The sequence below is a fragment of the Pholis gunnellus genome, assembly GCF_910591455.1.
Source record: "Pholis gunnellus genome assembly, chromosome: 2".
In the NCBI taxonomy this organism is placed as follows: domain Eukaryota; kingdom Metazoa; phylum Chordata; class Actinopteri; order Perciformes; family Pholidae; genus Pholis; species Pholis gunnellus.
Genome location: NC_136536.1, coordinates 6,542,434 through 6,570,366, shown reverse-complemented (window position 1 = coordinate 6,570,366; position 27,933 = coordinate 6,542,434). Strand labels below are relative to the sequence as shown.

At 39.9% G+C, this 27,933-nt stretch overlaps 1 protein-coding gene across 1 annotated transcript; it reads left to right on the top strand.

Moving 5' to 3' along the window:
- Nucleotides 1-555: 555 nt before the first annotated feature.
- LOC306706730 (microphthalmia-associated transcription factor-like) lies at nucleotides 556-26,749 on the top strand. The gene is made up of 9 exons (XM_079173900.1): nucleotides 556-689; nucleotides 13,118-13,358; nucleotides 21,973-22,188; nucleotides 22,303-22,398; nucleotides 22,745-22,853; nucleotides 23,222-23,275; nucleotides 23,514-23,589; nucleotides 25,384-25,531; nucleotides 26,097-26,749. The coding sequence occupies exons 1-9, from the start codon at nucleotides 586-588 to the stop codon at nucleotides 26,490-26,492; spliced, it is 1,440 nt and encodes a 479-aa protein (XP_079030026.1). The 5' UTR covers nucleotides 556-585; the 3' UTR covers nucleotides 26,493-26,749.
- The last annotated feature ends 1,184 nt before the right edge of the window (nucleotides 26,750-27,933 follow it).

Here is a 27,933-nt window from a genome sequence, read left to right as displayed (position 1 = left end):
AGGAATATAATGGAGGATGGTTCACCTTAATTCAGATTGTACAAGTTCCCAGCCTGATTCATATTTTAAAGACACATATCTATAACTGTAGTAGAGTCTGGTGTAATTTGGTTATTGTCTGTAAAGGCAAATAAAGCATTACAGTAGGGGTGTAATTTATCATTAACCACTTTACGTCAGACTGTTTTTGACTCTTTGCAACTGGAATAATAAATTAAATGAATAGTAAAAAAGGTGTCAGGATAACCAGCTGTTCACACTGATTAATAATTACCACTGAAGGAAATGAAACTTTATGACACTGACTGTGCGAGCAAATGAGGCTGTGTGAAATTCCCCACGCAAGTTGCAGCCAATGAAATCCGTGCTTACATTGACAGCCGAGGTGCATGCTGGTAGTCGCAGTTCGTTCGTCGCCTTGCAGCGCTGTGCTCGCTGCTGTGGAGGACTACACAGCTCCGGGTGTTGGACAGAGGCGGCTTGCGTTGACAGCGGTTGATACTGAGCGAAGTACGGCGGCACACATATCGTCCGTCTGGGTTTCATTGGGGGATAAGCGTTTCCGAAAAGTTGACATCTGTAAATATGCAGGCCGAATCGGGAATAGTTCCCGACTTCGAGGTCGGAGAGGAGTTTCAAGAGGAACCTAAAACGTATTACGAATTGAAGAGTCAACCCTTGAAAAACAGGTCAGTTCTTTAGCTGCGGACAGTTATTTCCCACGCCGGAGCGGCTTTGGTGTTTTAAGTGATAATTAGGCTGCAGACTTTTCTCAGTTTTTGGTCCAGGGTCCGTGCATGTATGAGGCTTTCTCCACTGATGTTATCAGAGCTGGTCCCGGCTCTGGGCTCTGGACCAGGGATTCAACTCATTCCTTATAGTTATCCTGCTGGCATGAAGTTATGCAACACTTGGGTGTTGTCTTGTCAACATCAACTTCAAATATTAGCTTGTAGAGGAGCAGACAGGTCACTTTGGTGAGATGCCGCGGAGCCTCACTTGAGTGGTTTGGTGTTTATGGATTCTCCTGAAAATGTATAAATAAATATGTCTGTGAGGCATAAGGTGTATGGAAAAATGCAATCTGCAGGTTAACATTAACTGGTTTAATTAGGCGAATATTGAGTTAGTGTTTTAGTTAAGTGAGTTATGGTCGAATATCCTAAAGCCTAGTAAAGAAATCCATCTACAGTGGATGCATTTGTAGTGGAGCTCATCTCAAAAAAGTGTACAGCTGGTTAGAGCTCTAGTAGTGTAAACAGACCAAATCTGCTTTTTAATCAAGTGTCGTCCTTTCTGTGTACTTACTTCAAGTGTTGGCAAATGAATTCTGCATCTAATCTTTGGAAATATTTTCTTACAAAACAAACCTTGTTCAGAGAATAAATGCTGCAAACATTAATAGTTCCCTTGGTGTCTCAGGACACGGACACAAACACTGACTTGTCAGACAGCTATTTTCAGCGTTTGTTGAGGCCTCTACTAACAACCAGCGTTGAGCTGAGTCAGGTCTGTATGGTCAGATTTGACCTTTCACCCTTTTCGTGGAAGCCCTGCACAGTGAGTGTGCTGTCTGCTGCGTCTGTTTGATGTGCAGATGACATTAGTGCAGTCAAATTACTAATAATCTGTCCAGGGATCTTAGGAATGGATTGAAGGAACAGTTTAGCATTTTGGGAAATGCTCTTATTCTTGCAGAGAGTTAGATAAGAAGGTTGATACCACTCTCATGTTTGTATGTTGAATATGAAGCCGGAGTGAGGAGACAATTAGCTTAGCTTAGCATAAAGACTAGAAATGGGGGGAAACTGCTAGCCTGGTATCAAAATAGCCTTCCAGCACCTCATAGTGATGACCATTAAAACCACCACTTCATTTTTACACTTCAGTTTTTGTACAAAGTGTAAGGTGTTAACTAGAGAGCATCAGAGGTGACATACCTTTGGACAGAACCAGGCTAGCTGTTTCCCCCCATCTCCAGCATTTACGCTAAGCTAAGCTAACCAGCTGCAGCATCATATTAAATGGACAGATGTGAGTGGTATCAATCTTCTCGTCTAACAAAAATGTCAAACTACTTCCTTTAAGCAAAAGATAACTAATCCGGTGCTCTTCTGACCCGTAATAACATCATCATTTAATGGATGCCTTTTACAAAATGCATGCCAAATAATATAAAAGTACCAGAATATTTTGAGTTAGTGACTAACTTAGTTATGACAAAGAAACATGACCCCCTGTTTTTGGGAGATTTTAATACATTATGCAACGCTTTTCAGCTGTGATCAGACTGGGAAGTTGTGAAACTCAACACTTTGCCTCTCTGATTCTGATGACGGTGATGATGATGACATCTTTTAACATAACGGTGTCTGTATTTTGTGTTTGTGCGTCTCCGTTATGTTGTCCAGCGGTAGTAATACATGGCTTCATTGTCAGGTCGAGACATGCAGAGGACAGTACACCACTGTGTTCAGACAGAGCTCTTATTGCAGACGTTTGGTCGACTCCGGCTTTATTTTTTCCCCCTCTGGACATTTTGTTGTTGAATGGAAGTTCATATCTTATTTTTTCCAGATTTCAGCAAGAACACCAGTTCAGGGAGAGAGAAAACAAAGTTGTCATCTTGCACATCAGTCCTAACCTTTAACCCAGTTCTTCATTTTAAACTAATTTCTTCATTAGTGAAATGTCATTATACTGCTGCACATTCAAGGGGCTGAATCTAGCTGAGTTGTTGCTGGCAGAGCAGCACTGCCAGCCAGTTTCAGTATCAGCAAAGTATCACAGATTATTTCATTTCAAGCCATTTCCGTTGGAATATGTGAAGTCTTCTGAACAGTTGTTTTGATTGAACTAATCCCACTTCCTCTTCCCATCACATGAGGATGATTCGACATAATAATAGTCACGATGCCTGTGTTGGTTTGAGACATTGTTGCGCAAAACGGATATAATAATTATTAGTTTGATTGATTCTTGAGGTGTCTTGTCATGTCTCTCCCCCCGCTGTTTTTAAATTTAAAATATGAAGTGTGACAAAATGTCATTTTACCTTTCAATGATATGTTTTGCTGTCTCTTTAATACCTTGACAGTGACTGCTGCAGAACGAAGTGCCAGACGTTTTTGTGCCCAACATAGACGTGAGACAGATGGTGAAAATAGTCTATGCAGTGTAAATAAGATGTGTAAATTTAGCACTGGATGTGTTATATCTGAAACTGAGAGTCGGGGGATCATTACTTGCAGGCTTACTTGGCATGCAAAGTCCAATTGAGGCTGAAATAATTACTTACGCTTTCCAATGCTAAAGGTAAATTGTGGCAGAAGCCTTATATTTTACAACATTTTGTAAGAAAAGAGTTTTTGCATCAAAAAGAGGCTCTTTACTTTACTTGTATTTCTACAGTAACTTTTTCTAGTTTCATCTAGATTTCATCCAAGCCAATCCTTTTGAAGTGTATTAATGCCGAGCTTTGCCTAAAATACATTCAGTTTGAAAAGACAAACGACACCGATATTTTCAATGACAACTTTCAAAACTAGACAGGTTGCTATAGATGCAAATCGGTCAGTATTGAGTTTAAATACTCATTCATATTTCAGTTTGGCTGGCATGGTAGAAGACTCATCATTTGTAAAAAAATAAGATATATATATATGGAAAAATGGCAGTTAAAAAGACATGGTTATTGCAGATTGGCTACAAACCTGTTAAATTGGAAATAGAAAATAATTACAGATAAATCTGCTAGTGACAGAAAGCTGAGTCCAGTTGAGGGTTGTTAAAATTGGTTCTGGGAACAGCCCGGTCCTGTGAGGAATCCCGTAAAGAGATGCCTCAGGGTGAAGCGTAGGACAGAGTTTAACGACACAGACAGGTGCTGTGGCTGCAGTCATGATCACTTTGCTGCTTCTTAACCGCTCCTGTGACTTTTTGAAGCACATGTGTAGATTTCTACTTTATAAAATCTTTAGCTTTGCTAAATGAGAATTAAAAATAGGGATATGTTTTGATATTTGTCAGCCTCTGTTGGTGACCAGTAGGGACTACAACAACACTGAAAACATATCACTTCCTAGGTCACATCCTGCCTGATGCTAAATACTGCAGCGCTGTAGCTAACTATCGTTCTCAATTCATCTATCGAAATTGGTCCGTGGAATGGCCGAAAATAGTGAAATATGCAGAGCAAAATATACCAGAGCCCAATGTGATGTCTACATATTGCTTGTTTTGACTAACCAGAACCCAGTTATGTAAATGAAGATAAGCAGCAAATCCTCACATTTCAGAAGCTGAGACCAGTTAATTGTGGTCATTTTGGCTAAAAAAGTGATGAGCGATTAGTTGACGAATTGTTTCAGCTCTAAAATGTTAATACGATTATATGAGTAGATTGATCGTTGCTTTCTGAGTGAAAAGAGAGCTTGTAGCCCTGCATGTCCTCCACTGTCCTCCTTATAGAGCCTGCATAGATTCTTGCATTTTGAAGGGGGACATCGATGACATTTCTTGGGACATTTCGGTTGGACTCTGCAGGCTCTAGAAGGACTTGGACTAACCTTGTTGACGTCCGAGTGGACATTAAAAAAGAATCAAACTCTCCGGACGTAGAACTGGGAATAAGTAGTCTGGCCTGGAGTTGGTCTCCAGTCCTCTGCTCAGTTGTTTTCGTCATCACATCTCGCAGAATTCCTTTTTTGCTTCACATGGATGAAGAACCATCATAAAAATGAGAGCTAAATGACTTTATCCATCTCTTTTGTAGGCAGAGAGGATCTCACATAACTCCTCTGTCTACCTCCAACAGCATTCCTCCTTCTACCCACGCCAAACAATTCTCCTTTGTAATGCAGGCCACGCCCACTTACACCTGTGATCCGGGAGCAGCGGACCACCTGACCAGTGTTAGCTACGTTAAACTTTACACGGCAAACAAGTAAAAGCATGAGTGACGAGAATAGAGGACCCCCAAAGGTTCAACCTTGAAAAGGCTTTTAGTATTTAACCATCTGATTTATATACTCTTTAAAACCCTTTCACATGTACTTTGGTCATATTTGCAAAAGGGCAAGAAATATCACGCTCAGTTACATACTTTTCTTTTCATGGTTATTGTGAGTGAAAAATTAGGGCTGAGTCATGTCGAGATATGAATGGTTTCCTTTATAATGCGAGAATGTGTTGGTTGTCACAGTCAAAGGTAAATCGGCCTTAAGAGATGCTTGAAAAAGCTGCTTTGTTTTGTTAGTAGAACATCCTTGTTTACATGAACCTGAAAAGCTCACAGGCTCACTCAGTCTGCCATATGAAGCCGTATGAAGCCGTATGAAGCCCTCCGCCTGTCTGTCCTTGGATGCTCTGTTTTCTTTTTGTTGAAGCGCAGAGGGAGGAGAGGGGAGCAGGAGCTAGCGAAGGTCGTCCTGCTGAAGAGGGAATTATGAAGGACACTTAACGAAATTACAAAAATCAGACCCGGCAAGTTCAAGCTATCCCAACCGGTTCTGGCTCACTGGATTGAACCCAATTATCTTTTTGGATGCTTTAACTGCGAACCCTGTTTTGTCTTCGTCTTGCTGAAGCTATGAATCTCTCTAGCAGCACTGTTTCAGCAAGGAAATAGGGGAATACAATATTTTGAATATGTACCTATTATATGTTATTTTTTTAATTTATGTGACATTGTATTGTGTAAACGTGACGGTTACGGTGGTTCTTGTTGGTGATAGGTTTATGGACAAATTAAGGATTAAGAGGGAATTAGCTACTTTACCAGAGAGGCTGGTTTAGCTACTTCTCGAGGAATTTTATAATTTCTCAAATTGATTTTATGCTGGGTTGAACATATCCATATTTAGCTACATGTTTTGACCCTTTGTTGGACGAAAACAAGACATTTAAAGATGTCACCTTGTGAAATTGTGGCATTTTTCATTTCATTTTTGACATTTTAAACTAATAATCCAAAAAAAGAATTGGCATATTAATCAGTAATAAGAATAATCATAAGCTACTGCCATACTTGCCTCACACACTTTTGTGAAGTGTGATATACTGCTCAGTACATATGACATCAAACAGACAAGGACACATCTACATTTAGATGTGTTGTTAACCAAGAGGGTTTTTTGTGAATCTCTCAATTGTATATCTGTGTATCTATATCCTCTACACTTAATAGAGATATACAATTGAGTTCACAATAAACCCACCTAAATAAACAATATAGACATGTCTGTTTGATATCATATGTATTGCACCACAGTATATTGCACTACACAAAAGCATGTTGTGCAAATTTACATGGCTGCAACTTTATTATCAGTATTTCATTATTGATTAATCTGATGATTATTTTCTCAAATAACTGTTTACAATGCTGGAGATTTAGTGGAAAAATGTGCATTAAAATGTTCCTGAAGTCCAAGATTTCTTCTAATGTCCTGTTTGTCAATAGATAGATAAGAAGTGGACATAGTCACTGTGACCCATTGGTTCGTGGACGCCGCTTTGAAGAATCGAGATTGGCCTTTTGGCATTTAGGACTTGAAACTATAGCGATTGAGACCTCATGTTCACGATGTTTACTGAGTATGTTTACTTATACTTAAATCAAGTGAGAAGTATATCTTTTGTCGACAACTGTGTTGGTTTTGTGATGTTGGCTGTTTTTTCTAACCATAAATAACTATGCAAAAATACTGAGCTTGTACCCGAAATAAGTTTACTCGGTTATACTATTTACCTTGTTGTAGTTGTCTGTACAGTTTTCTCCTCTCTGCCTCTCGCTCTCTCACCTCCCACTGGTTGCAAAGCCTACATAATTGATGGCCTTACCACTTTCATACTTATGCTTCCCATTATCACCGATTTGCCTGCTAGTAACTATCTCCTGCGAGGTGATGCCAGCTGCAGCACGCTGGGGTGTTGTGATCAGCAGGGGAGTGCGAGCGGATCAACGTACTGTCGTGTCGGGTCATAATCACTGAGCTGTGTTCCAGCTGTGAGGTCGTGTTCTCGGCTTGATCTGCTCCGTGAACGAGGCACCTGCAGTCTGGTAGAGACACAAAAGGGGACGGGATCATCACAAGCAACTTTTTGCAGGATGGTATTTTTGCAGTGTTTTTCTTTTGGCTACAGTCCAACAAGTCATTGTGTATTTTTTTCCACCCAATACACAATTACAGAATTATATGTCAGAGAAAGTGCAGTGAGATAAGAGATGAAAGAGCAGTCCCTGGTGGGAGTATGATTACGAACTTAAGTTATGTTTTATGTCTGGATTTAAGTGGTTGTTTTTTTTTATTAATTGGGTTATGATTTCTGAGATATAGAAACGTAAATTGAAGATATTTGAATCAATAACAGTGTGCACACCGGGTTTTCAAGTTGTTTTTATACTGTTGTATTTATACTTTGTTTGATATTATCAGCATGTATTATGCTAAAAGTATCCACGTGTGCTTGTATATAGTCAGTGTGCTATTTAACACTCAAATTCTGCACATTTGAGATGCTGGAACCAGCAAATATTTGGATTTTTAGCTTTAAAAAAATTACTAAGCAGTACATTGATTATCAAAGTAGTTGCTGATTCATTTTGTCTGTTTTCTGATTGATGGACTAATTGTTGCAGCTCTACTGGACACGATATATATATCACACTTCGCTGAAAAGTCCATCCTCAGTGATTGGAGACTGGAGGCTTCAATTTTCCACATCACAATTGTGTTCTTACTCCCAATACTTCAAATACTGCAGCTTGGTCAGTACTCCTCGGCGCCTGACACTGATGTACGAAGGCACAGTTTAGCGCTTGTAGGCGACAGACTGGACTTGCAACTAACTCCAATGTAAACACAGGACTTTCATCCAGGAGGACGCTGTTCGTGTCCCGTGCGTAACAAAAAGTAAATGTTAATATTTTGTAATTCAGTCGTTAGTCCCGTGACTCGTTAGTCAGTGAACTTAATGTCAACCACACTCTTTTCCTAAACCAAACTAAGTGATTTTGATGCCTAATTCTAACGTCTTCTCTTTTTTTTCTAAAGACACTATGCGTGTAACAAGCGTGATGTTAGTGGGGCACGTAAAGCGTCCAAGATGCGGCATACTGGACCATGATTGGCTAACAAACTATTTGAGATCACACAAATCACACTTTGAGGCAAGCAAAGAGAAACGTCCCCCCCCCCCCTCTCCAGCAGATAACTGTAAAAACGGCCTTCTGGCATCAAACTCTGCACAAACATCATTCTGCACAGTGAAGCTCAAGCATCCAAGAACAACTGTTTTTTTTTAAGAGGAGCTGAACTTTAAGCTAATTCAAAAAACAATTGTATTAACTGAGAAATACATTGTCACAAAATGAAAACAGCACTGTCTTAAGCTCACGAAAACGTTGACAGGTTGGAGACACATGCAGTGACTAAAAGCTGCAGCTGCAGGCCGTTCCGCTGAACAGTGACGACACATGTCTCCAAGCGAAACAGTGTCTGTGTGGTTTAAAAGCAGCCTGTTGATGGGCAGTGTGTATACCAGTGGGCGCTTGCCCTCTCCCCTGCTCTGCTGTAGCCCTGGACGGGGCTGGTCCTCTGCCTGGGACTCTGTGTGGCGATTGGAGATTCCAGGCCGGGCCCCTGAGCCTCCCCCCTCTGACACACTTTCCGCGCTGCACCACCGGCATGACTTTCATTGCTCTCCAAGGGCGGGGGGTGCACCTTCAGGAAAAAACAAACAAATATGGACGCTGTAGGAGTGCAAGTGTACAGACCCTGCTCATTTGACTGTTTGTGAGTATGGCGCCTCAGCATGCTGGCATGTTTTAAGGCATGAATCTGGAGTGTATTGGTGTGTGTACAACGCCATATGTACACACACGAAGGACAGTGTGCACAGAGCTATGTGTGGGAATATACAATCGGCAGCTTTCTCCCTGTGCAACGTGTTTCATGTGAAATAGTTTGGCCGCTGGCTCTGATTAACAATCAACATCATATTTAGTTGTTTTTCAAACAAGCATAGACTTTAATGCAGTTGGTTATTGATTTTTAACTAAGAAGTAAGCAATTTGAAATTTTTTGTGTCATTTTGACGAATGACACTCACCTTTCTAAATAGATAATCGCGAAAAAGAGTTTTAAGATGTTTGTTTGTAACAGTAAAATAATTCAGTTCCTAATGGAGTGCCATTAGTTTTAAGATAAGGTTGTTGTTATACCATTATTGTCCATTAGGCAGAGCTATTAGCTCCAGCACTATAAGTAATACCAGCACTAGTATCTGTTCTGCACATTATTTTCCTTTTAACAGCTCAGTGCTTTGACTCCGATGCTGCACTGAACATTTTCGCTTACCTACTTTTCTCTCTCTGGTCTTCTACCATCTCTCACTTCATTTCCCTGCTTGCTGTCCACCAATACAACTCATCAAAGACTCAGCTCTGACTATTTGACTAATGATGGAGTATGATGGAGTAGCGTAGTGAGCAGAATCAGAGGAATCATGAGTTGGGTGGGTGGGGCTCTTCAGCACTGTACAATCATTGTGTTTTTTGTTTTTTGTCTTTGAGATACACAAACATGAGAGGAGGTGTGCGCACACACACACACACACGAGGGAAAAGGTTAAAAAGGACAAAAGAGCTTTTATGTGTTTCAGTGGTCTGTTTGGCTGAGAGCCACCAACCAGTTGAAAGGAAGAAACAGAGAGGGGGGGGGGGGGGGGGGGAGCTTTGCTTTGTAGAGAGGCTTCTGGTCACACACACATAAACACACACACACACAAGTCAATCTGATAATCAGGAATGTATAATAGGAAATCATGAGGTGCTACAACTCTCTGTAGATCTCTACTATAAGCCCTTTTACTCTATTTAGAAACATTTGGGAATTAACTTCCTGTAATCATTCAAGTGTAAACTCTTCTTATTTTGAAATAATCTCAAGAACAGCCTGACCAATCTGGTGACATGGAGCATTTTATTGGCTGATATATGCTCATCACAGATGTATTGATATTGATTATATGTTGGCTGATAACAACAAGAATTCCAGTATGGAGAAAACAAAGATTTATTTCTGGTCATTTAGAAACAATGTCGTCATATTTATACATATTTTGTCCACCAGAGAGCACTGACGACTTTATATTATAACTATAGAAATGTATCCCTCATATCCATGGTGCCCATACAATGAGTCCTAATAACTGTGGTGATCCCCTCACTTTCCCTCCCTTTTGGTAAACATTCAAACTGCTAAACATCAGCATGTTAGCATTGCCACTGTGAGAATTCTGGTTTTAGCATTGAGCTCAAAACTCAGCTTTGCCTCACGGAGCTGCTAGCATTACTTGACATACATTAAGTTAGGCTTTAATGGTGGTAAATGTGGCTAAAGTCTGACTTCTAAAGCCTCACAACACAGTATTCTTTTCCCATTCAAATTTCCACTTCATTTTTTATAATTATTTTAATGTTTTTCTAAAGTCAAGGTGAAGGTAAATGTGTATAAAATAATGCACAGAACAAGGTGCCGCTAATAAAGATGCTCTCCTGGGTTTGTACTTAACTCAATTTAAAATGTGTTGGATAAAAGAGATCCTGTGTGTCAAATATACAGTAAATGTATATTTAAACTAAAGCAGTTCAATCTGAACGTCAGAGACATCGGGATCCATGGGGTGAAAGACAAACGGGTGTGTTTCTGTGGAGACAGAAACTGCTGTATCCTCTCTTGTGCCTGGAAGCACTGCAACGCCTTCAAAAGCTGTTTTCGCTCTGATTGCCTGTGAGGGTGTGAAGTTTTAATCAGAAGACTCATTGCCAAAACTAATAAAAGTGAAACTGTAAGACTGAGGGGCATGGGAGGTGTGTAAACATTGCGTTGCTGTTTTGCTAACTTGCGTTGTTCTTCTTCACTGCTTTCGTTGGTGAAACCAAAGGGTACCACAAAATGTTACTTTTTTAACAAGTAATTAAAGGTCATAAAGCTGCTCAGCATCTATTCAAATAGATTTATGGTAATGCCATCTGTATTTTCACATTTTTTATTTTTAAAGACATTCACATTGTATGTGTATTCTAGCTGGAAACAAAAATGAAATGAAACTAGTGTTGTCTTAAAATTCAACCACACAAAAAAAAAAATCAAAGGATTTAGAAATGAGTTAAAAAAAAAGTTTTTAACATTAGATCCAGTGACTTTTGTTTGAAACGTCAAAGGATTAAAATAAATACAGTCACCCACAGTCACACAGAAAGGAATTATGCATGAAGTACAAAGTAACAAACTGCTGCAGAGCTTTCGGAGACCAAACTACAGTCTTTGTTCTGCTGTAATTCATTGGATCTACTTATAATCACTTTATCTGCATCAGCATTGTCTTCAGAAATGAATGAGACAGTTCTGGGCGTAATCTTGTGCGACTGTAGAAAATGTGGTTTTACGTGTGTTACAGTGTTTCTGCTCTTGTGCAGGGTTCAGTGGGTGTGGTATCAGACAATGAGATTATATGCAGTACTGGGGAGAGAATTATGGTATGTTGAGGGCTCAACACCCACTGAATACGCTGTAGACCGAAGCAGTGTTTGACTCCACTGGCTAATTAGTGCGATTACTGCACAGCTGGATTGGCCAGACGTTTTGCTGCGTTTGGTCAAAAGGATCACTCACTCGATGAAGGCTTCATCCAGACAACTTCTGCTTCAGCAGAGTCTCTCTATTTTAGGACTGCCGGCTCTGTCTGGGGAGCAGCCGTCTAAATTTAAGAGAGTGGGAAAACTGAAGCAACCCTTTTCATGAAAACTGTTCCTCTTTTCTGTTGCGTTTGATTCTGTTAATGTAAAAACCTTTGCGAGCGCAGCTGGAAGCTCGATGCGCTCCAAAACCATCAGAATCAGATCGTTCAGCTGTTTGAAGTTTTATTGATGCTCTGACCCTGAAGTGGTTTCATTTGGAGTATTTATTTCCTCTAAGATTAAACAATTGCAGAAAAACAGAGGCCGTACTCATTAAGCTTCCCAGTACAAAGAGTTGCTCCAAGTAGCGAAATTCCAAGAACATTCTTGACTTTCTCTAAGAATTGCAACAGTGTTTGCTGGTTAATAAATGTAGACACAGAAACAGTATTTCCCCGTTAATACTAAACAGATTAAGCACCAAAATGACCAGAGCGGTAAATTTACATAAGCAAATAAATGTAACAACCATCAGCATGTGCATAGGCTGTGTTTTCAAACATTTTGTAAGTTACTTTTGAAGTATAGGCCTATGGCTTTATTTATCAGATATGTGCTTTACATGAAATAGTGTTCATAATTGCAGCATGTCTGAATAGAGACTAAATTCTATGACTAGGTCTATTGATTTCACTGTTCATTCTATGTCCATTAGTACTAAATGTGCATTGTTCTTTTTTTAATCAACCAATCACACCTCTTGAATAAATGCCTCATATATAGGATTCCTTGCAAGAATGTATTAGTCTTAGGAGCTCTCTGCAACTAACAATTATTTTTACTTCACATTTTCTTTAAGAATATTTTCTCGATGATCCACGAAATGTCAAAAGATAGTAAAAAAATACAAATCACAATTTCCTCGAGCCCCATGCAACATCTTCATATTGCTTGTTTTCTATGTCCAACAGTCCAAAACCCCAAAACATCTTTCATTTACAATTATATAACTGCCAAAGAAAAGCTACGCAAATCCTCACATTTAAGAAGATAAAAAAGTGACAAACAATTAACAGATTATCTAAATAATTTTCTTTTAAAACCAATGAATCGACTAATTGTTGCGGCTCTACAGTTTAGATTTCCTTTTGATCTCTGCCCCTTCAGTCGTCTGCATATTAACCTTTTATTCCATCTGCTTTCCCTTCATCTTCTTCTACCTTTCTGATCTTTCTCCTCTCTCGTCTCTTTTGCTTGACCTCTCCTTCCCCGTCTGACCTCTCTCTACCCTCTCTCTGTTATCACTCTGTCTTCTCGCCTCTCTTCGCCTCACCTTCCCGATCCCCTCCCCCGGCTTTCCCCCCTCGCCATCTTCCCATCTCTCACCATCTCTGCTCATTTATCTGTCATCTTTCTTTCTCCCCTCTGCAGCGGCCCGTCGGACCAGCACGGCTCCTCCAAGCCCCCGCTGAGCTCCTCGGCCATGACATCACGCATCCTGTTGCGGCAGCAGCTGATGCGGGAGCAGCTTCAGGAGCAGGAGCGCCGGGAGCACCAGAGACAACGAGCTTCCCAGTTCCCACAAACCACGGCGGGCCAGACCCCTGCCATCAATGTCAGAGTCCCAGTCAGTCTGCCGCCTGCATCCCAGGTGCCAATGGAGGTGCTCAAGGTAAACAACCGTGGTTGTAGTTTGTGATTGTAGAAAGAGAAGAAGAGGGATATATGGCAGCATGTATAATTAGCAGGTTGTCAAAGTTTTTACAGTATATGTATAAAGTTTCCACCTCTGGAATTAGAAGATGCATGTGTCATGGTTGCAGTCTGAATGGTCCAGGCAGCGCTGTATTTATAGATCGTATTGGCTCGTGTGTGTGTGTGTGTGTGTGTGTGTGTGTGTGTGTGTGTGTGTGTGTGTGTGTGTGTGTGTGTGTGTGTGTGTGTGTGTGTGTGTGTGTGTGTGTGTGTGTGTGTGTGTGTGTGTGTGTGTGTGTGTGTGTGTGTGTGTGGACAGTCAGGCAATCTTGGTTTTACTATGACTGTGTGTAAAAAAAACCAAAAAAACACAGGAGTGAGTGAAGTGTGTTAATATGCGTATATGGGGATTATCTTTCCTGAGAGAATTCCTCTTTAATGCATGCTGTGCTTCCAGCCATTCGGATTTAGCCATCTTTAATCCTATTTGCTCAGCTAGATTCACATCTTTTCATAGCTTTGATTCCCTGGCAGTCCGAGGGACAGGAGACTGTTAAGATTTTCTGTACGAGTGGAGACCGTTTTGTTTGAGGGATCATTTTAACCAGGCAGTTTGGTAAGTTTGTTTTCTGCATGTGTTTTCAGAGAGTTAGCCTTTTATTTTGAAATATGAATAGAAATGTGTTTTGCTGTGTTGTGTGGTGGTGAATATTTATCTATTCTTTTTTGCTTAATTGGGTGAATAGAGGTTTAAAAAACGTGGTATGCGATTGTGATTTTGACAGATTTGCACAATACAAAGATTTGAAGGATTGTTTTTGTTTTTCTTTGGTGTTCCTCACAAACCGTTTAGTGAGTCGCTTCATTTGTTTCACTCGTTTGAACTCCTTTAGAGTTCTTTGTTTTTACATCACTGCGAAGTTGATGGAAATGTGTGTGGAGTTTGTCATCAGGACACACACATTCCTGCTCCCGTGTCTACGTATCAACCTTTCCATGTGTTTTAGGTTTTCTACTTCTCTGCGAAAGACACAAATTAAGCTTTTGGTTTTGTCCTCAATTTCCATGTGTTTTTTTCACTACGTTGATTTTTGAAAGGCTGTGCAGTCACGGCTGCAAGTCTTTCTTTTTAAAAGAATATGCGACACTTTAGCGAATCTTTGAACAAATATATAATTGTGTTTGTGCATTTGAATTTCCAAGAGGATGATATCAGACTTAAAATCAGAAGTGGTTGTTTAGCACTCTGAATGGGGGAAAAGGAGCTTTAATTAAAGGTTAGCTCACATTTTTAATTACATAACTTCACATTAGGTGTAGTAGAAAGTAGAGATATACTGGGGGCTATTGAGTAATCTTTGTTGATCTAAATCCATCCACAACACTATCAGAGATTTCATGGTTACTTGCTCAGCCACACTTTCATCACCCTGGATGTGTGTGGCATGGGCCAGCAGCGACGGACCAATACAGTATATCCATTGAAAACAAGCAGCATAAACATTACTTACTCCCCATAATCTGCAGCTCTTTGAGAGGTTTAGGGCACCCCCCACCCCGAACCCTCGCCCTGTGTACAATACATCAAGTTAGAGTAATTTCTCCACTTTGGCGAGAGCTTACAGACATTCTTCATTGACTGAAGTCCTCAAATGAAAAGGCCGTTCCAGCTTGGCGCTGTTGAGCTGGGTTAACCTACTCACCTGTCTGTGGGTAGATTAGCAGAGTCCACAAAAAGCTCAGGGGTACCAGGCAGAGCTGCTGGACCTCAAAAAGTGCAAACATTAAGCTCAAATGAGTTTATCTAAAGACTGATTGGACCCTTAATTAACCAAGTGACCTCTGACCTTCTGGGGAATAAGTACGGGATCAGTTTAGGGATCAAGACAAAGGCGAGCACAGCCTTACCACACACCGAACGCTAATTCAGTGAAGAATGCTCGTAATTAGCCCCCACTGCCTTCATTCCATGGCATGTTTAAGAGGGAAAAATGACTGCTTTGAAATGTATGTAGGATAACTTCCTAAAAGGGTTAAAAAATGATTTCTCTTTCAAAGGATTTATTGTGCCATGAAAAGAACAAAGTACTCCTCGACCCTGTACAAAATGTACGTTTCTTTTGGATTACTCAAGCGCTGGGTGCAGCTCGTGACTACGCATCAGATAGTATACAAAGATGCTGCACAGTTATCTCATTTCGGTTGATTTTCTGAGTTAACGCGTCAGGACATTCGGTAAAAATGCACACTTTGTGATCTTTAATCTAAAAGAAATTACGCTGCACCTTTTATTTGGTAAGAAAAGAATGATTTAGTGTGTATTGTGCAGTGTAATTATTTCATGACATTAAAGATGCAGTATAACCTTACGTGCATTGCTGTCTATGTTTGCCAATATTGCCTAATATGTGAAATGAGTCACGGTAATTCATAGTTAGCTTTCTAATTATTGCAGCTGTATATTATGAGCGTATAAAACAGCAAACCACACAGTAAAGACCGACTTTTTAGCTTTTGTGTTAATTTTAACACAACAATTATCATTTAATGACACCGGGTTTGTGTTCCACTGGTAATTTGCCACATTTCTGCATAATAGCATGAGAATACATCATAGGCGGAAAAGACCACAGGTCGCTCTGATGTAGCTGCTCACATTAGCATCACAGTTGTCGTCTGCAAGTTCCACAGAGCACGTTAGCAGCTTAACTGTGAGACAAAGTGGCCTATTCTTCTAGGCTGCATAGCAAATGGGGGCATTCTTGTTAATGTATCCTGGTAGGATCATCATGGAATGCCCAAAGCATGCAAGTAAAAAAAAAAATAAAAAAAAAATACAAATCAGTGTTTGTCAGCTTGTCAGCGTCCTCTCTCAGTACAGCAGGCGGCTTTGTGTGTGTTTCTGCAGAGTGTTTCGGACTGTTTTCGGGGTTATGTTGCCCAGGGCTAAAAACAAGCGGATAAACAACAAGCTGTCTTGTTTACTGTGGTTGCACATGCTGTGAGTTGGCCCTTGACGTCACATTTCCAAACTGTGTATTTTGGAAAGAGTACATTAAGTGGGCAAAATAAAGTTAAAGTCCCGTTGGCTAAGATCTCTCTATAATCCATTGTTTTGCTCATTGGCTCTTAACCAAGCTGACAAACTGAATGATCAGTATTAGAGATGCAATGTATCTAGAATGGGACTTAAACCAAAGCTTACATGCACATCACTGTGTTTGGACTCCTTATTTATAGCTACATACAGTGACAAAGAGCCTATAGATGTTATCGGCTTTGTGAACACACTACAAGAAGGATCCTTTTTTTCTCTCCAGGGTCTTTAAAAACAGATACTTTTTCACCCTCAGACCAGTTCGCCCTAACAACAGCTACTATATGTAGCCTATTGACGTTTCACCCTGAGGTCTGTGGCCCCCGGGGGGCTCAAGTGAACTCAGAGCAGTTCGATCATCTAATTATGTGTGATCATTTGGGAAATCCCTCAGGATCCCTCTGGTTATGTAAATGTAAGAGGTCTGAGACCTACTGCAACAATGAGCTTAAATAAACGACTAATGGTTTATTTGCATATTTCATTATTGATTGATCTGCTCATTATTTTCTCAACTAATTGATTAATCGTTTGGTCCATATAGAGTAAGAAAATAGAGAAAATGCAAAGTGCAAGAACCCAAAGGAGCCTTTCGATTTAGACAGCTTGTGTTGTTCGACCAACAGTCGATATTCAGATATTCAGATATTCAGTCATATGAAAAAAAGAAAAGCAGCAAATCCTCACTTCTGAGAAGCTGAAATGATCAAAGAAAAAATACTTACTCAATCAATTCAGAGCTGTAACCCATCATTTTCATTATCGATGGCTCTGCTGATTCCTTCGCTCATTCTATAAAATGTTGATTGTGATAAAATCCCCTTCATGATTTTCCTAAAGCCTAGACTTAAATGCTTTATTGATTACAGAATAGAATAAAGTTGGAGATACATTTCTCAGTAGACCAATCCTTCTAAGCAAACACAACTTCCGCAGTGAGGAGATCATAAAAAGAAGAAACCCAGCTGTTGCATTTACTGAAACACTGTTTTCATACAGAGAGAAAGACTCTTATAGTAATCCTTTGTATATTGTGGTGTTTTTAGACAGTAGCAGCTATCAGTTGTGTGCATGTGAGCATTTCTTCTATAAGTTAACGTGAGCAGACAGACAGAGAGTCAGTGGGTCTTTGTAAAAAGAAAGGAGCTTGTCGTAGCTGTGATTTCCAACCAGGTGGTCTGCGATCCCCAAGGTGTCATGAAATAAATTTGAGGGCTTGTGAGATGATTAACAGACACAAAAAAAAACAGCATTTATCTTTCTTTTTAGACTGTCCTTAATTGCAATTTTTGTTAAATATAAAAGGTTCATATAATGCTGTGGTTGCATCATATTAATATATGCAACCTGTGATAATAACCCAAAATGTTGGGAACTGTTATACTATTATATATTTGACCAGCTCTTATCATGCCATGAAAAGTTAGGAACTTTCCTAAGTAAAATAGACTATTTAACCACAGGACCAGGTCTTCATCCTATACCTGAAGGTATATGTATAGTTTATATTTTTAGAGCCTGGATGCTGGCTGAATGAAATTACCACAGAAAAAGGAGTCGTATTTGACATAAATCACCTCACCAGGTTATCATGGGCTGAGCCTCTAAGTAACAGCCAGGAAACGACAGAAAAGCTGACACTGACTCATACTTTGATATTTGTGCGTACGACACAATACTGCTACTTGTACTTTTCTGCATGTTTTTAAGGCTCAATAACAAAAGTTGTTGTTGCTAAAGCAGCTCTGGAAATTGTTTTTCTCAAAAGCAGCTGCTATGAAATGAAGATTGCTCCCACACTGAGCGGGGCCGCACACTCAGAGTGTTGGAATGATGGCGGGAACCAACTGATGAGATGAAAAGGATTAACTAGTTTCCTACGTAGGTTTTCCCACAAACTAAACTTTTGATTTTCAATATTATGACAGCAGCTGACTGACCGCAAATTAAGAGATGCCACTTTGACTGGAGGGGGAAAAAAGTAGCACTGTGTGTTTATGGCTGTGCTTTTGTTAGAATAAAGAAATGAAATAACATTCAAAACAGTTTAATTATAACACAGTTCAATATTAATCCTTTCAAATCCCTCATTCAATCTATTGAGGTTGGACTTTCAATTGGCATTTACAAAAATATTGAAATGATTTAATATTCAATAACTAATTCACATTCAAATAACTGATTTTCCAGTTATATTTCTGACTTGTTATTTATCTGAATACCTGAATGTTTTCTGCTGATAAGTAACTTAAAGGTGCTAAATTCCACATTCAGAGCATTTATATAGCAGCAGAATTGTTCATCTTGAAGATTTTTTTGGTGTATGGAATTGAAATTCCAGTACATAATGTCTATAGTATAGAAATATAGATTGGAATAGATTGGCCCCCTTGGCACTGATACCTGAACCAGCTATTTGAGTCAGTATAGGCCCGATATTAGTATCGGTATTGGTGCTTCCCTACTTGCTCTCCGTCTGTGTGGGTTTGTTACTGAGCTTCTCCTTGCTTTGTTCACATACCCAGGCCGGCATCAGCTGCTTTTCAGTGCATGTTTGTGCATGTGAGTGTGCCCCGTCGGCTAGCTCACGGCCGCCACTCTGTACTGCTCTGATAAGGCGGCTACAGCTGTCCCGACCGATTGAAGCGTAACTCCCAACCTCTGTTGGCTCCCCCTCAGGTAAACACTGTTGGCTGTGCCGACCGCATTTTAACAGTTAGCTCTGTTAGCACCGTTAGCTGCAAGCTGCCGTCTGTCACCATGTTGAGAGCTGTTTTGAGGCAATAGAAATGCTTCCAAGCTCGTATATATAACACCTTCAAGAGCTGAAACGACTACTAGACTGAGAGAAAATTCATAAAGCATCTGTTTTGATTATCAGTTAATCGTTAAAGCAATGTAATTACTCAAAATGCTAATGAGAACAAATAAGAGAAATGCTAAACATCCCTGCGTCCAGCTTCTCAAACATGAATATTTGCTGCTTTTCCTTAACTTCTTCGATATTAATCAGAATATCTATGGGGTTTGGACTGTCGGTCGGTCAAAACAAGACATTTTAATATGTTGACTTTTACTATTTACTGACATTTAATGGATCAAACAATTAATCAGGTAATCGAAAAGAGAATTGACAGATTAATCGAAAACATCAACAGACCTAAAACACATGTAAGAGAGAGAAATTAAAACCGTTTAAAAAAAAAGTGATAACAAAATAGTCAGGTTCAACCCAACCTGTATTCAGTCACCTTATAGTCGATGTAGATTGTATAGTATAGTAATAGTTAACAAGTAGTCATTGTTTGTTTAGCTGGATCGCTGATTTACGACTCAAGTATTATCCATCTGGATTAGGTTTCTAAATACTCTTTCTAAATACGCATTACATGTGTTCAGTCTATTTTCAGGATCAACTGGTCCATAATGTGAAAAGTATATCATTTTTGGTACAGTAATGCCTGCGTGCCAATGGAGGGAGTTGATTTATTGTTGATGATCTGATGACATTGGAAACGCTCCTTTAGAAATGATCATCAGTAACCATACTTCAGTTGAGTTAAACACCATAATGAGAACAAAGCAAAGACTTGATTGTGGCGACTAACATTAATGAATGTCATTGTTTTACACTTTAGCCCAAAGCGTGACTTTGTTCTTCTCAGTGAGTAATTGACGTGCTGTAAATATGTCAGCTTTACGACCGTGTAACGATGTCATACCAGCGTGATGAATGTTAATGTACCTCTCACATGAGTACCCCCCCCCCCTCTGCAGAACAATGGTACTGTCTCTGGGCATGGAAAAGAGAATCAGGTAAAGAGGTGCAACAAGTGATGAACTAAAGGATACAAAGATGCAGATGCATGGTCACAAACTTGCATATGTGGACTTTTGTTTCGTCACGTTATGTTATCTTAATCATCGCTGTGTTTTATTAGCAGCAGTCAGTCTCCACAGATGATGATGACAAAATGATGCGTCAATGCAGTTTTTATCTGTTTCTTAGGCTCTACGTGTTATAATAACCATATCATCTCAGCTGTTGAGTTTGTCTGCAGCCTGTGACCTCCTCCGCTTTGTTAAAGCCATATCACTCTGATCTTTAAAAAAACGACACACACCTTTATAAAATGAAGTAGCGAAGGCTGTTATTTGTTGGTTTTGATACGCAGTATGCATGTTGTTGTTGATTTTACAACGAGATGAGAGGCAAACCGTGGATATGTAGGGATGTAAGAGACTGTATTCTTTGGGCCGTTTTGAGCTGGGAACTCCCGCCAGGCATCCACAGGGTTAAAAAAAAAAAAGTGGATGCGGCAAAGCAACAGCCCGAGGCAAGTTTCAGTAAAAGAGGTGGCCTTGCAAAACAAAGGCACTGACTGTTAGCAGCACATCCTGACATCAAGTGATAAATTCAGATTTTACATAAAACAACACAAATTTGAAGAAGCTCATTGTACTTCCCTGATGTGCATAACTAATTACTTTTCTTGCCTTTTTAAAAGATGAGCTGGATGCGTCTGTCGTTAGCAGGCTTAGTCTTCTGGTGCAAGCAAGACGCACACAGCTACAGCACTCCTCAGTTTAGAGAGAAGTTTAACACAGAAGTGTAGGTTTGGTTTTTTAATTGGACCAGTCAGTTTACATTCAGTTTTAATTTACTGTAAATGATGCTCGAGCTGCTTGGATACCAACCGTATGAGGTATGTTTGTTTTTTTAGGGCTATTTTTTGTTTTACGGAAAATAACATGAGTCAATTTAACATATTTTTTAAAATCTTAAAGCCATCATAGTTTGTAATAACTAGTACATGTGTCATGTATCTATGTTTACTTATGAACTATCTTCTGTGTCGTGTCATAAACCACAGAATTTGTCAAGAAATTAGATTAAATGTAGACTCACAAATGTGTCACAGCCTGACAAACACTGTCTCTGAGGTTCGTTTATGTGCCTGCTGTAGCTTTTCTGGATCATTAACGCTGTGTTGAGGATTAATGAAATCAAATGTATCCATAACCGGGGGAGTGCAGAGATGGGTGTGCGTGTAATTTTTGTTCCTTAAAAATATGTGGACTACAAACGCAGAAAAGCAGAACGTCGTAGCTGAAGAAAATATGTAGAGATAACTTTTATACTGAGACTCTTTTAGATAACAACACTTGACAGCGTGTCAAGAGAAACATGCATAATTCATCGTCTGTTTTGAACGCTGTGCCAAGTTTATTTTTATATTGTAGTCAGTACAGTGCAGTACTAGGACAGGCTTTGAGGTATATTTAGTCTTTAGTCTTAATCTGTGTAGATTTATCTAAAAATATTTCGTCTTTTTAATCTAATAAAAGACCACAAGAATAATATAGCTGTAGTTTAAAGGAGGATTATTTGAAATGAACATTTATGATTTATTTCCCATGTTGCATCTGTAACCATCAACCACCTCCCTACTCTCCTCTCTTGCCCTTTCCCCTTCTCTCCTCCCACCAACAGGTCCAGACCCATCTGGAGAACCCAACCAAGTACCACATCCAGCACTCCCAGCAGCAGCAGGTGAAGCGGTACCTGGGAAAGCTCGGCTCTCAGGTGTTGAGCTTGCCCTGCCACAACCAGTCCTCTGACCACGGGGGCATGCCGCCAGGGCCGGGCAACAGCGCCCCCAACAGCCCTATGGCCTTACTGACCCTGAACTCCAACTGCGAGAAAGAGGTGACCGCTTGTGACTCGTTGCGTTGTTCTCACAATAACACACGGAATATGCCTTTTTGTGATCTTTCACTCACTTATTCAGCCTTTTTTTTTCTCTATGTCGTCTTGTTTTAGATGGATGATGTCATTGATGACATCATTAGTCTGGAGTCCAGTTACAGTGATGATATCCTGGGCTTGATGGACCCAGGACTCCAGATGGCTAACACGGTAAGTGCGTGTGCGTGCATTTCACTTTTTTAAAGGTTCGCCACATGAGGGCGTCTCATTTGGTGTGAAAAAACATCCAAATAAATACTTTGACACTTAAGAAAAAACAAATTAGCCTTACATGAGAGTGATATCGATCTTCTCATCTTACTCTCAGCATGGAATCAAGGCAGCAAAGTATTCCTTCAACAGTGACATCATGATTATTTGCATATACCGTGTGTGTAAACCTTTCTCACTGTAAACCTCCGTCACCACCCTACCTATGATGCTCATCTTGGGATGCTGATTAGCATCTGTACGGGGAGGGTGATCTCTGCTTAATGTCTCTGCCGTGTCTCCTCAGATCACCGTGAATGCTAACCTCATGGACATGTATGGTAATCAGGGTATGTCCCAGCAAGGTCTGCCCATCAGCAACTCCTGCCCTGCCAACCTCAAAAGGGAATACTCTGGTAAGCAACACGGCAAGAACGCCTGGCTTCTGTCCTCAAAATATATGAAATGTTTACAGATCTGTGAGCTGTGAAAATAAACAGTAATGTCCATTCAGCTTCTCTATTGCATGGGAACATTACATACGAAGCATAACTCTCCAGGCATAATTTCATCATGAAAACATTATTTATCACAGTGTCACAATCCCCGGCCATCATGCACATGCTGGATAAGTCTGGATCCTGCGGCAAATTTGACAACTATCAAAGGCCTGAAGGGTTCCCTGTGGGTAAGTATGGTTGATTAGCTTCAAGATCGGTTTTGAGATTTGCACTGCTCCGTTGATTCTATTGATCAATCAAAACATTTTTGTTCTTTCCAAAAGCTGAAGTAAGAGCAATGGCAAAGGAAAGGCAGAAGAAGGATAACCATAATTTGAGTGAGTTTTAATTTCATTTTAATTTATCTTAATTTATATATATATGTATATATATATATATATATATATACATATATATATAAATTAAGATATATATATATATATATATATACTCTGTAAATGTAAATACTTAAGTGTGGTACCCATAATGTCATCTTCTTTGTTACTCTATACAAAAAAATGTCAGATGGGGTTTCGTCAACTAATCATGGGTTCTTTTCTGCATTTTATTCTGTAGTTGAGAGAAGACGACGGTTTAACATCAATGATCGAATCAAGGAATTGGGAACTTTAATTCCCAAATCGAATGACCCGTGAGTTACTTATATTATTCACTTTCTCTTTTTATTATTTCTTATTCAAGATAAAGTTAGTAACTAATTTTGTACTTAAAAGTGATATTTAACAAGGAAAAGGCCACAAAGAGGACATTTTGTTACCATTTATTTACCTCACTGTTAAATCCTCATGATTGATTTCATCCCCATCTCTTACATATTGCATGTGAGTATACTGTGGGACTAATAAAGGATAATCTTATTTTATTGAGTCATCATTTGATCGGTCAGATTACGGGTAAATTAATCTTTTTTTTTCTGTATGTATTGACACTTCGAGGTTAGAAGCACCACTTAGAGCTCACTCCTCTCTTCCTCTGGCCTTTGACCTTGCCTGTGGCTGTGGGAAGATCCCAGCGGCCCCTTTTGTTATGTCTATCCACCCATGGTTGTTTTGCTAAACCCCAGCTGAGTGCTCCACCCACACATAAACCTAGATAGACACAAGCTCAGAGACTGCCTTTTACAAACAGACCTGGCTTAACATAGTTCTTATTGTAGCTGACACTTAATGAATAACAAAACCTACAGTACCTGTGCTTGTTAGCGTTAGAAATCTTCAATACTGTTTAAATTTGAATTCAGCAATACAATTATAAACAAAAACATCTATCGGCCCCCAAGGCTTCTGACTAATTCAAACCTGAAACACCTCTCAGCGTAATCGTTGGATCTATAATGCAGATTTTTCCAGTTATGTTTAGTGAAGATCGATTTTACCCCTGCAAAACCTCCACTGCAACCTTCGATTCTTCAGGGAGCTCGGGGTCATCCTTATGCCTGCTTGTGATCTCAGTGACCCTCCCCTGTAGACATTAACGATGGAGCATTCAGTTCTGCAGAGAACTCAGACTTTCTTTAACTGCTGGTCCCCTCTGTGACCTCCGGAGCAGCTCTACTTCCCCTCATTACCCTCGCCTGTCTCTCGTTTTTCCAACTGAACAGAGCTAAATGCAAGCGAGCGGCCTATTATAGTCTGATAAAAGCAACCTATCATCTGTTTTGTTTTGTGAGTAGAGATGGAGTATTGTTTGTTTGTTTATTTGTTTATTTATTTTGCAGGGACAATGCACACCAATCAACAGTTGAACTGTAAGTGAGCCAGAGTTAGCCAGAGAGGCTAATTTCCACCTGCAGTCCCCGGCCAGATGTTTCAAGGCAAACCTAAAATAACAAAATCTGAAATGGCAACGGAATTAAAATTCATAGACAAACGGACAGCAACGTATAGACAAAAGCAATACATAGCAAAAGAAAAGTGAACGACATTAGAGCAGAGCAGACATAACAGGCGGCAGCATGCGTCAGGCAGAACAAGCCCTCCTACAGTACAAGCACATATACAGTATAACACTGAAGCACATAACATACACATCAAAAAATGGAAAATAGCAACACTGGACAAGACAAATGCACATATAGGCAAGGCAAGGCAAGGCAAGTTTATTTGTATAGCACATTTCAACAACAAGGTAATTCAAAGTGCTTCACATAAGACCATTAAAAGCATCAAAACATAAGACGAAAGAAAAGGAGATTCAAAAACAATTAAGAACATTCATTGAAACATTAAAAACAGTCATCAAAACACTAAAAAGCAGTGTAAGAAATAAAATACAGTCGTACAAAAATATAGGGCGAAACAAGCAGGCAGGACATAGAGCACATCAATGCTTGCATACCTGATTGGGGATTGTCTGACATCAAAACTATAGGAACACAGAGATTGCACGTAGGATGTACAGATAATGGCTCCTCTGTGATTTTCAGGGACATGCGCTGGAACAAAGGCACAATCCTCAAGGCATCGGTGGACTACATCAGGAAACTACAGCGGGAGCAGCTGAGGGCCAAGGAGCTGGACAGTCGCCAGAAGAAGCTCGAGCATGCCAATCGACACCTGATGTTGAGGATACAGGTAAAGCAACTTTCATGACATCTAGTGATTTGAAGGCACATTCACAGAGTTGTTGAATTGCATCATAACCATCCTAGTTGCAAAGTTGTTTTATTAGCATCTGATAATGAAATTAAAAGAAAAACTACAGTATGTTTCTTGTGTACAAAGTGTAAAAGAGACTGGGTGGTCGGTATTAACGATTTCCCTCCGCTATCGTCAGAACAAATCATAACACTTCATAAAAATAGGTCAAGCTTCAGGAAAAACGAGCAGAGCAGCTACTTCTCACAGGCCACATACCGAGCAGGGAGGCGACTGTTTGACTTGTAACTAATTAGTCAACAGACAAGAGGCGTCAGGATCTGTGTGATTCGGCTCAGCGGACATTGGTTGAGTGATCACATTGTGCGTTTGTGTCGCGGTAATTATTTAGAGAAGCGCTATCAGGGGACAAAATAAAACCTGTGTTGTTTTTTTTCAAGTGGGGGGAAAGTGAACAAGAGTAGAAGACTGTGATAGATACTATGGCAGAGAGTGAAACTCTTCACTGACTAACCTAAAAGTGTGTCTTTCTCTTTTGCAGGAGTTAGAGATGCAGGCCCGGGCTCACGGTCTGGTCATCACGTCCTCAGCGCTCTGCTCTGCTGACCTTGCGCCCCGGCCCATAAAGCAGGAGACCGCTCTGGAGGACTGTCGCCAGGACCTGTACACGCTCCACCCCCATCACCAACACCACCCGGCCTGCACTCCAGAACCGCCCGGCGCCCTGGAGCTAAACGAAGGCCACTCCAACTACCCAGAGGGTCACTACAGCGTTCACGGCAAGCCGGGCTCCAAACTCAACGACATCCTCATGGAAGACACCCTATCCCCGGTGAGAGGGGGGGACCCTTTGCTCTCGTCCCTCTCCCCAGACACCTCAAAGGACAGCAGTCGCAAGAGCAGCGTAAGCATGGATGAGAATGATCAGTGCTGTTAGCAGCCCCTACTGGAAGACACCTCGCCTGCATCTCCACCCTGCTGCAAGTGTCCCTGTCAGCAGCTAACACACTCCCAGCTGCTCGAGAGGCTTTCTCCTGTTTGTGTCATTTGTTTTGTTGTGTTTGTTTTTTTCTCCCCCACCCATGTTTACATGTATTGAATCTTTTCCATTCATATTTTTTTTTTTTTTGTTTGTGATATCTTTGTCTTTTCAAGCCTTCAACCTTGATTTCAAGGACTGATTCTAAAGTGTGCTTTAATCAATACGTTGATGACAATGGGTTGCAAGAAAACGTTTTTATATTTTCAAAAACATGCATTCAACTTTGAATAGAAGCTAGATTATGTTTATTTCTATTGATTCCAAAGAATCTAGGGAAGTTATAAATCACGGTCAGAAATGTAGATATTTTTTGTTTAGATGAACACTGCTTTTTAAATCGCTAGCAATAATAGAAGAAAGAAAAATCTATTTATTACTATAGTGCTTTACACTCCTTGTGTCTTAGATTGAACTTGAATGTGCCAATGCCTTATTAAGATGAGTATACATCAATGTTGTATTGCTATGCACATTTTTTGGCTGTTAAGTCTTTGTCAGTCTTCCAGTTGAAATGTCTTCCTTGATGAATATTAATCATTTGTAGATTTGATCTTATTTATGTTTCTATGTTATTGTACACATTCCCCAAAAAATGTATTTATAACAAGGCATTTAAAAGAGCCTTTTTGAAACGACTGAGGTAAGAAATCAAAGCACATTCAAAATAGGAAGCTAATAAGTCTCCTTTAGGATCATTAAAATGAACAAAATCAGCCTTGATAATGGCTTTAATTCAGTGTCATAATGAGCAAGAAGCTGCACAACAAGTCAAGTTTCAACACACTGATGCATCCTATAACCATCCAGTGCTGACTGCTCAGTGGCGTGTTCCAGATATTTTATCAGTAATCATTCTTCACTGCAAAACCACATAAATAAATACCTTTTTTTTTTTTAAATGCAGTCTCAAAACTAGCAGAATTGTAGTTCAAATCAAAAAGAAAACACAACACCTGACACACACACACAATAAGCTGATTCTGCTTGATAGATCTGATTGTTACATAAAGATGAAGATGAATCAGTTACGTTTTTATTTTATTCTTGTCTGTAGTGATCAGAACTGGTAAACTGCTACTATTTCAGCACACTCAGACACGTGTGGATGCAAGTGCGGAGTTTTTATATAATTGTCCATTTCCTAAATTATTATTATTATATTTTTTTTGTTTTTTTACACCACTGTGGTGACATTTCACATCCAGGATGTTTTTTTTCCTCCATTATGTGAACATTTATATTGCCAAGGAGTAAAAGGAGACTGCTTTGGGATTTTGTATGACATGCATGACATTGTCAAAACACTGGAATGACCTCTATAATTTGAAACGTGGTT